This window comes from Oxyura jamaicensis (assembly GCF_011077185.1).
Source record: "Oxyura jamaicensis isolate SHBP4307 breed ruddy duck chromosome 1 unlocalized genomic scaffold, BPBGC_Ojam_1.0 oxy1_random_OJ71710, whole genome shotgun sequence".
Classification (NCBI taxonomy): Eukaryota; Metazoa; Chordata; class Aves; order Anseriformes; family Anatidae; genus Oxyura; species Oxyura jamaicensis.
The window spans coordinates 1-10307 of record NW_023303013.1 but is presented as its reverse complement, the minus strand read 5'-3'; the positions used below and the strand labels follow the sequence as shown (position 1 = coordinate 10307).

Genomic DNA, 10307 nt, shown 5'->3' with positions numbered 1-10307 from the left:
CTCGTTCAACTGTATTCGGTTTTCATGGCAAGGGCTTGGGAGCAGGGTGGGTTTCAGGGGTTGCCTACGTGAGCCCAGCAGCTGCCCCATGTCAGATCAGTCAGCTCCCCACAGCTCCAAAGGGACCCTGAACATTATGTGGTTAAGTCAGGAAAAGTATTCCAGTATTAAGCTAGGTAAGGAAATGCTGAATGAAGATGAGATGAGATGATGAGATGAGATGAGACGAGATTGAGACAAGACGAGACGAGACGAGACGAGACGAGACGAGACGAGATGAGTTGAGGGAGAAGCACGTTAGCTTGCCCAAATCCAAGAAACCAAGCAGCATAACCCTTGGGAAGCTGGTGAAATTGCAAAGATGCTAGGAAGGGCAAAAATGAAAGTCAGGGCTTTTATTTTCAAAAGAAATTTCATCAGCCTAAACCTTAGCCTTTTCCCTGTCCTGTGTAACCAAGTTCCCCAGCTCCTTCAGAAATGGGCCCACATTTTCCCTGGTTTTCCTTTTGTCACTTGTGTACTTCTGGAAGCCCTTCTTGTTGTCTTTGTCATCCCTGGCCAGATTCAATTCCATTTGGGTTTTAGCTTTCCTAACTTCATCCCTTCATGCTCAGACAGTGTCTCTGTTTTCCTTCCAGGTTGCCTGCCCTTGCTTCCACGCTCTGTGCACTCCCTTTTCGTGTGTTCAGTTTGGCCGGTAGCTCCTTGTTCATCCACGCATGCCTCCCAGCATTTTTGCCTGGCTGTCCATTTATTCGGTGACCTGTGTCTATTCCAAGTAAACTGCTTGGAGCATGCCCCCAGTTTTATGAATAGGAAATAGTATCATTTCTTTTGCTGACCCGCAAGGTTCATTTTTACCTTGCCTGTGTATGTGAAAAGTGCTACAGGTGGAATCACAGAATCACACAGAATCATAGAATTGTAAGGGTTGGAAAGGACCTCCAGAGATCATCCAGTCCAACCCCTCAAAGTAGGTTCCCTAGAGCAGGTTGCCCAGGTAGGCATCCAGATGGACACAAAAGGTTTGCTTCCTTGCAAAAGGAAGCAAAAGGTTTCACTCAAGGCCCGTGGACCTCAAGACTCTGTTCTGCCACCAAAACAGGGCCATCGCACCAACACAAGACTCCCTCCTTCAGCAGCCTCTCCTACCAAGCTTGCGGACCTCCATCCACAAAGTTTGTGAAAGAGATAGACAAGAACAAGCTCCTAAACTCCCCTTTGCTCAAGGCTGGTGCTTAACACTGACAAGTTTGACTGTTCTCCCCAATCAGGAAGGTGCATTCAAAGACTTTAGATTTCTCTCACGCGGTCAGCTGCCTCCCTGAAGAAATCAAGGTGGTGCATCGCTGACCATAGAACAAGCCTGGCTATCTATGCTGTGATCCTTCTGTATTCAAAGTAAATTGTGTGGAAAATTCCCCACTCTTATGAATAAGATTTTTTTTTTTTTTCTGAGTGTATCAGCAAGGTTTTTTTTTTTTTTTTTTTTTTTTTTTTCCTGCCTTCATAAGGCAAGATCCATTTTCAAAATTACTTGTGTTTTCTCAGTTAAATAATGTACCAATCGTTTGTAAAAACCCAAAGGGCAGTACTGAGGAAGCTGCCTGAGTAGGTAGTTTTGTCATGTTTGCCACTTTTTCTAACAAAATACAGGCCTACGTTTGGATAATAGCACTTGAAATAAGGAGAAAGGGAGTCTTTGTTAGAGGTGGCCCCACAGGGATCTGCTGTGTCACCAGTACAGAGTGAAGTGTGTCGTTGCGGTTGTATTTTGTAAACTATACTTCTGTGGATATAAAGAGTGGCCTGACTGGTAGTTTTCCATTCCTTTCCTGTGTGTTTTGTTTTTGATGATAGCAAATCATGTTCTCTGTCTTGCCTGTAGCAGTTTACCTTGGTTAGTCTTCACCTACAGATTGTAATATACTGACTAGTATGGGGATAGTTTTAAAATACAGAATTCTATGGGGGGGAAATAAATGGTATTTTGCAGTCTAATGCTAATGCCCAGAAGTTAGATGTTAACAAAGCCATCTGTCTGCAAATACAAATGCAGTGTTGTGAACTATTTTTAGTTGTCAGGAGATATCATGCTAAATGACCCTGACTTTCTTATTATTTATGCTTTGAGCAGTAAAGGTTTTTTCAGGTCTCTGGCCATTTTGGCTCTTATATTATCAAGTGCTCAGCCAGAGGCAAGAGTCCCGCTCAGACTACTGATCTAATTCTTTATTCATCATCTAGATAAATAAAGAGCGGTTCCTATGTGTGCAGAGTCTGGCTGGCATGGGGTTAATAATGCTGTGCCAGATGAGGTGATGCTTAGCAGGAAAACCAGAATGGCACTTTTTGAAAGCAAGCCCTCTGCAGAGACTTGCTGGGAATTCATCTGCTGGTGGTGAGTGACTGCTTTTGTATGACTTAGAATCACTGAATCATAGAATATCCTGAGTTGGAAGGGACCCATAAGGATCATTGAGTCCAACTCCTGGCACCACGTCAGTCTACCCAAAAATTCAGACCATATGACTAAGTGCACAGTCCAAATGCTTAAACTCCACCAGGCTTGGTGCCATGACAGCTTCCTTGGGGAGCTTGTTCCAGTGCGTGGCAACCCTCTCAGTGAAGAATCTCTTCCTAATATCCAGCCTGAACCTCCCCTGTCACAGCTTGACACCATTCCCACAGTTCCTATCACTGTTCAGTGAAGAGAATAGATCGGCGCTTGCCCCTCTGCTCCTCCTCGTGAGGAAGCTGCAGACCACAATGAGGTCTCCCTTCAGCCTCCTCTTTTCCAGGCTGAACAGGCCAAGTGATCTCAGCCATCCTCATATGTCTTCCCCTCTAGGCCCTTCATGATCTTTGTAGCCCTCCTCTGGACACTCTCAAACAGTTTCAGTCCTTCACTTGTGGGTGTCTTTTTCTGTTGTTGCTTTCCTTCACTTATTAGACTGTCTTTATTGCAACCCACTTATTTATTTATTTCCTTGTTTTGCTCTTCCAATTCACTCCCCTTCGTGATGGGTGGGGAGTGAGCAAGTGACTGGCTGGGGACTCACTGTCCAAATGGGGTCAACCCACGGCATCATGGCAGCAAAATACCAATGAAACCAATGCAAAATATTCTCAGCACAATTTCTCTCTGCTGAGAAACTCTAAGCACAATCAGTAGCAGCGGGTTGAATGTTAATACATTCTTAAAAATAAAACAAAATATTTATGAACATTTAATGGAAACATAAGTGTTACAGGAAACATAAGTATTACAGAGTACAGTTGACCAGGAATATGAAATCTTGCATTGCTCATATGACAAGATAAACCATTTTTTTTCCATTTATTTTTCTGTTCTTGAGGCCTAAATGCTGAGGGTGACGTCTCTTCTGAGGCTGGCCATAGAGCACACTGTGAAAAAGATTGGGTTCACTTGTTTTGGCTGTTCTACAGATAAGAAAACCCAGTATCTTTCTAAGCCTTTGTAATAAAAAAGCAACTGCTTGGGCTTCATCAGATGGTTCTTCATATACAGGTTGTTTCATATCTCTGTAGGTAGACATAATAACAGCTTGGAAGAGATTGATCAAAAGACAGATCATTACAAACATGAACGAGGCTAGGAAGAGACCACCCAGCAACCTGTTGGAATAAAAGTCAGTGTCTCTAAAAGCTAAAACACTGTAAGAGAATATAGTCTGAGCTGAGCGAATCATACTATTGTAATTGTCATCGTGCTGGCCAAACACAAGGTAGCCAAAAGCCATAAATACAAAGAGGTACACCACCACCACAAGGGCCATAGAGAATATTCCGGGAAGAGCTGCCATGATTGATCGCTGTGCCAGACACACGTCATAAAAGAATTGAGAATATTTTAGAGTTCTCAAAACTACAAAAAATGCCAAGAAGCCCATAGTAATCCTTAAAATCTGATCTAAATGAGAAACTGCATGAAAAGGAATGAAATCATTTGGGTGAAGTAAGTAGAACTTCACTATATCAGCTCCCATCTTAAACTTTAGGACCCTTAAAAGAACAAAAAGGAAGAATGTTGATACTAAGCCAAAACTGATTAAGTTAGAAGGGGTTTCAGTATATTTTTTCCCTCGTACAATGATGTAAAGGCCATCTGCAATGTAAATGAACAGAAAGGCAACAAAAACAACAAAAAGCAACTGTTGACCTTTTGTTTGCTGATGAAAAATGGGGAGTGCAAAAGAGTGCACTGACAAACTTGGTTTTATGATCCCCAGGTAAGAAAGTTCAAATATGACTGAGATACTGCAGAAGAGCTGCACATCGGAGTTAAATGTAGTTAGTTCAATGATCAGAGCCCATGTATTTTCATCGATCCAATGGCTCTTTTGCAGCAAATCCAGCCTTGTTGTTGAATTATGTCTTCCTTCTTTGGGGAAAAAGTAAAAAGTGTAACCTCCGGATCCATATGTGTGCAAATTGCCAAATGAGTAATAACTCCACGGAGTCCTGTTTGGCTGGTAAGTAAACCCAAGCTGACTGCTGGCATCCTTGGAAACAGACTGGTTGGAAATCTTTGACCAACTGCCAGCGTAGTCACCTTTCTCTTCAGTGCCCCTGCTGTATTTCTGAAGACAGTGGCTTTCGCTGATCACAAATTTATTTACAAAGCTGTGAGGATGGAAACATTTTTTCTCAGTCTGTTTAGCCCGTATTTGCCTCATCCTAGGCAAACCAATGATTTTGGACCAGCTCTCAGGAAGGAAGGAAGGCTGAACACTGTTGTGGATCAAGGGCAAGAAGACATCATTCATCCACATGTAAACATCTTCTATCTTGTCCACAGGGGAGAGTCTGGGAGAGAACTGGTTCTGAATAAATTGGTTGTAGTGAAAAACGTTGGCGTTCTCACTGGAATAGGCAAAATGTAGTACCAGAGCTAAAAAGACAAGGTGGCTAATGAAATCCCGTATGAAAATGAAAGCCTTGGCTTTAATTTTTGCCCTTTTCAGCATCTTTGCAATTTCTTCAGCTTCTAAAGGCTTATACTCCTTTGTGCCTCTGATTTGGGCAAGTTTAAAGTGCTTCTCCCTCATCTCATCTTCACTCAGTGTTTCTTTGTCCAGCTTAATCTCAGAATAACTTTCCTGAGTTAACCACGGAATGTTTTCACAGCATTTAGGACGAACTGTATTCAAAGCTGAGTAACAAACAATTTTTAGGACAGAAAGGAAAAACACATTCTGAATAAAGGAGGCTGCCGATGCTAAAAGCCACTCCATTGAAGTCTGGTAGCCGTAAGACAAACCATACAGTACAATGAAAAATGACGATACACCAGTTACAGCTATAACCAATGCCCACGAGAGGTAGACGCACCACCAACAAAAAACCACCTGTGGTGTCTTGAGAAAGGTCCTGGAGGTGACACTTGGAGGCTTGCTTTCTTTCAGAAAGTTGCCCCCTTCTTCTGCAGAGTTTTTATTATTGAAACTGGAATTGGAGGGTGGCCCTCTCTGCAAGGCCTGAGCCTTTGGAGGGGAATTCTTTTTGGCCGTCTGCTCCTCATCTCCAGTTGCATTCGCATTGCTTTCAGAAATGGGGGAGTTGCTCCAGTTCTGGGGAGCTCCTTGGTTGCTCGTCCTTTGGTGAGGCAGTGGGCCCTGTGCATTGCTGGGACCAGGAAAGTTCTCCAGGGGATTATTATTCTCAGATTGTGCTGAAGTTTCTGAGAGGTACCATTTTTGCAAAGGTTCCTTCCAGCGTTTAAGCCTTCCAGAAAGGAGGGGTGGACTTCCAGCTGGGTCTTTCTGGGAATACTTAAATAAGGCAATGATAATCATCTCCACAGGTATCGTAACCAAAGCACATTCAATTCCTATTATTATTGATCTCAAGTACCTCAAGTGTATTGGAGATTGTTCTTCCTTGTCAGCATTAAAGAACATAATGTTAACGAGCAGGTTTAATAATAAGATTGTTAAACATGAAGATAACCTTTGGAGCCTGGAGAAAGTGCCATTAAGAACATGGGCAAAAATTGAGAGCCACAGATGGCCCTCTGTCAGACTATTGGAGAGATGGATCAAAAAGTAGTCCTTTCTGGGTAGGGGATCTTTGGGGTTTGTGACAAAAAATGTCCTTTCCAGTAAGCCGTCTCCCTTGTTGACAGAAAGCCACTTCCTGCACATAAAGAACCAGATCTTCCTAGTGGACATGTTTTCAACTTTGGCTCTGCTTAAGAACCATCCAGGAGATGGGCCCCTGTTATTGTGCCAGACCCTGAAGGCGCAGATGTCTCCTAAGTCCTCCCTAGTTGTCAAAAGAAAGCGGTCAGTGCTTCCTTGATGGAAAGAAGGAACCTGTGGGTGCCGTAAGCAATGGACATCACTTGTGCCGTTCTGACCAATGAGCTGGAGAAAAACGTCAGCTTTGGTTCCAGCTCCCCAGCGACTGCCTGTGTATAAGGTGACCAAAAAGCTCTCTTTGTCCAAGGGGTCATTGTCAGGCAGAACTATAATCTTGTCTTTGCTGGCCCTGTCAGCCCTGTCTTTTTGCATGGCCCAGAGGGACAAGAGCAAGTAGACTGCAAAAATGAAGAGCACCGTTAACAGTGTCACAGGATTTTTAGGGATGTCTGCTATGAGTGTCTTCTCCAGGTCCACCGTGTTAGGAGTAACTATTACTTTGGCTGCCAGGAACCTGATGTCGAATGTGGATGCATTTGAGGCCACACGGACTGACAGACTTCTGTGACTCTGCTTCATCTTGCAGATGCAGTGTACCCTCTGCCAGTCAGTCAAGGGGCCAAGCCTGCACAGGTCTTCCCTCCAATGACTTTGAACTCCACCCAGAAACAAGCACTGGTCACTAAAGATGTTGACGCTCACCAGCCCCGTGGTTGGGTACCTTGCAAGGTAGGGCATCAGCAAAACAACGGAGATGTTCTGACTGTTGGCACTGCTTCCTTGAGCTGCGGCTTTCAGCAGTGACTCTGGGAGACAGATAACATAAGGAGCCTTGATGTTACAGTCTGCATTAGCCGTCTTGGTTTTGCTTGCAACTGTCGGCATATTGGGAAAAGCCTCAAAAGAGGCTATAGGAAAAGCTTGAGTGACGTTTGTGCCTGTAAACACTACCACCTGGAAGGTCACTTTTAATTTTGTCAGGATCTGGATGTATACGATCTTGGTATTTCTGTTCACGTTAAGGCTAAATCCTCCAGTAGTGTAGGTTTCTGTTCTATCAGGTCCCACTGCTAATCGAAAAGTTGATGATTCAGTATCCTTCCTTGCAATAAGAATGTCCGCTTCTTCAGGCAGGATCCCTTGCAGATCCCCATTAGCCTTGGTCTCTGCCATCTTGAAGCCCAAGACGGTTGTTGCAATTTCCGATTTGTAACCTAGCCATGGGAAAGGATTGTCATCAAACTCAAAAACTGCAGTGGAAATGACAGCGTTGCGGGGCAGACTTGAATTCTGCCCTTTCTGCAGTGTTGGATAGAAACAATTCCTGCAGGTTTCTGTGGCTGAGAACGCATTGGTGACATTCCAGTTTTCATCCTTCTTCAGAGTGATGTTCCAGTTTTTTGTTTCTATGACAGTGTCTGTCTCTCCGGGGACTTTGCCCTGGAAAACTATCTCTGTTAAGTTTTCCATGATGGAGAAGACTTGCGTGACTCCGCCAACATTGACATTCCTGCGAGGCAGAAGAGCGGCCCTCAGGATGTTGGACAAGCACCTTAGTATTCCGCTGGTCTGAATTTCTGTTTGTTCAGACCAGTGGCTCTCATTCCTCTGTATTTTCAGCACTCTTGTTACTTCAGTCAGTTTTGTAATGGCAATCTCTTGTGAACGAATGTTCACTTCCTCTGGTTCCTCTGTGACTTGAAAAAGGGAGGCAACTACTTGGTTGATTTCCATCGTACTCTCAATGGAAATATTTAGAGCTGTTTTAATCAGGCTTTCCCGAAACTGAGCCTTGGGTATCTGGGTTGTTGGTGCAGCTTTAATGCAGTTGAGGACCGAAGCTGCAAGATAAGCCAAATAACCAGCGTTAAAATAGTCTCCGGTCTGAAGATAAGCTGTCATGGGTGCGCTTAAACCACTCACTGAGGCAAGCATTTCATGAAAGATGACAGCTAGTGGTCGACTCTTCACGGGATTCTCCACTCGGATATATAAGCTCACTTGGGTAAATGCCCCGAGAGAATCACTGACTTGAACATACAGGGTCAAAGTAGACTTCCGAGAGGGCATGCCAACTGGCAGGAAAGAGGGAGGAGTTCTAGGCTGATAGCCAACGTACAGAATGGTGCCAAAAGTGTTTTCCTCCACCGAGCTTATTTTGGCAGTCTGGGATACATCAGAAGCTACTATTACTTTGTATGTCAGAGGTAAGTCGCTGTCGGAAAATCCATTGCACTGGACAACAAATTTAGTCCGAAAGGCTGTACCCCGGTGTGGGCTGATGCTGCACTTTCCAGCCCTGGGAGGAGAATTCACTCTGAATGTGTATCTGTAGAGTGCTGACCCACCGCCCCGAGTGGTTACTTTTAAGAGCAACATGTATGACTGATGCGCAGTATTTGTAAAGGTCAGAGCATGTATAGAGAGGTAAGGACCAGACCTGCCTGTTGAGGTTCTGGAAGACCAGTCAAAGAGGATTTCAGTAGAGTTTTCCAAACAAAGGGACCAGAGGTAGACCGGCTGGCTCTTTGTTGGACAGTTCAGGCATTTTCCTGACAACGTAAACCTCTCCGTCGGAATGACAGTGCCGCCACAGTTCTCAAGGCATGCCACAGCCAGAAGAGGAGGGGAGCCAGGCTTCACGTCTACGGTCTGCTTGGCATAGCTCTTTCTACTGTCCTTCTGAATGACCAGACGGAAGTGGTATGCAGTGTTTCCTGGGAGGAATTCTGGTGGCACTGCTTGAACGGAACCTGTAGGTGTTGGCCATTTCAAGTCCCTCTGGGAGTGATGACATTTCTGTCCTGCACTGACTTTCATGGTCTCATAGTCCGACACCTTCTTAGTACAGTACCAAGTAAACATGATTCCCTCGAGTGGCTCCTGCGAATCGGGGTCGTAGGACGCGGAGCCATCAAGAGTCCAACGATCTAAGAAACCCACCGTCCGGTACGTGCCTCCGGCGATATTTGCCACTAGATCACTTCTCTCGATCTGAAGGAAAACTCTGTCCGTGCGACTGAAATATCTTTTAGTTCCAAGCACATACACTGTAGCAGTAAAATAAACCTGATACATGCCGTAATTCAGAGTACAACTGGGGACAGTTAGCTGTACCGTGTCTGCACCGTGCAGGGAGGACACATTTAAACGTTTGTCCCAGTCCGGATTCGTTTTCATGTCTGGAACAGCATAGAATATCCACTGCGGCTTTATAGACAAGCTGAGGCTGCAGTCTACTAGCACTCTGGCATACAGGTAGAAAGTCATGCCCCTTTTCTGATGTATGACAGACGTGTGAAGAGGCTTTTGAATTATGACAGAGTTTAGCTTACAGGCTGCTGCCTGTCGAAGCACCCCCATTTGCATTGTTCTCAGGGTGCTGTTACTGACTGCAAGCCTCAAGAGAGCTGGCACAAGTCCCCTTGGGGTGCCGCTCCCTTCTGCCACAAGACCTGCATCTTCTTCTGGGTGGAAGGGTGGCGCAGAGCGACGAACCAACCGTGGGGCGTCTCCTCCACGATCGCTGCACATGCCTGTGCTGTTGAAGACAGCATGTCTGGACAGCATCACGATGCTAATGTTGCGGTGAAGACACGTGGGTGCCGAGCACAAACTGGACGAGCACTGCACTGTGACGAGGCCAGAGGCTGCGGGCAGAGGAGCATGTCCAGGCCTCGGGAGGCCTGTGTGCAGCGTGACCTGCCCTGCCCAGCCAGAGGTGCTCCTCGCCCGGGCCGAGTTGAGGTACCAGAGGCAGTGTGGTGGGGCTGGCGGCTGCATCCTTCCCTTCTTGGCCTCGGGTCCTGCTCCTGGGGCCGGCTGGTAGCGCAGCGTCACGGTGCCGCTCCCCAGGCATGCGACACAGCCCTGTGTGTCATGCCCTTGGGAGATGTGTCTGTGAGGGCCTGGGCAGGTGAGCAGCAACGGTGGTGGCTGCAGGCGGGGAGCAGGGGCTAGCAGGGCTTGGATAAACAAGCCGAGCAGCAGAAGGAGGAGAGCAGGACGCATGGTGGCAGCGCCCCGAGGGCCCCGGGCAGCACCGGCACTGCGGTCGGTAGGACGGGAGCCAGCCGAAGAGCCCCAACCGCCGGCGGGGACTAACGGCCACGGCTCGGAACCCGCTCCGCGGGGCCCGGCCCC

General features: G+C 46.3%; 1 protein-coding gene across 1 annotated transcript; it reads right to left on the bottom strand.

The window, feature by feature from the left end:
• Positions 1-3127: 3127 nt before the first annotated feature.
• Positions 3128-10301, bottom strand: PKDREJ (polycystin family receptor for egg jelly). The gene has a single exon (XM_035311056.1). It carries the CDS (start codon positions 10173-10175, stop codon positions 3309-3311), a length of 6867 nt encoding a protein of 2288 aa, XP_035166947.1. The 5' UTR covers positions 10176-10301; the 3' UTR covers positions 3128-3308.
• Between the last annotated feature and the right edge of the window lie 6 nt (positions 10302-10307).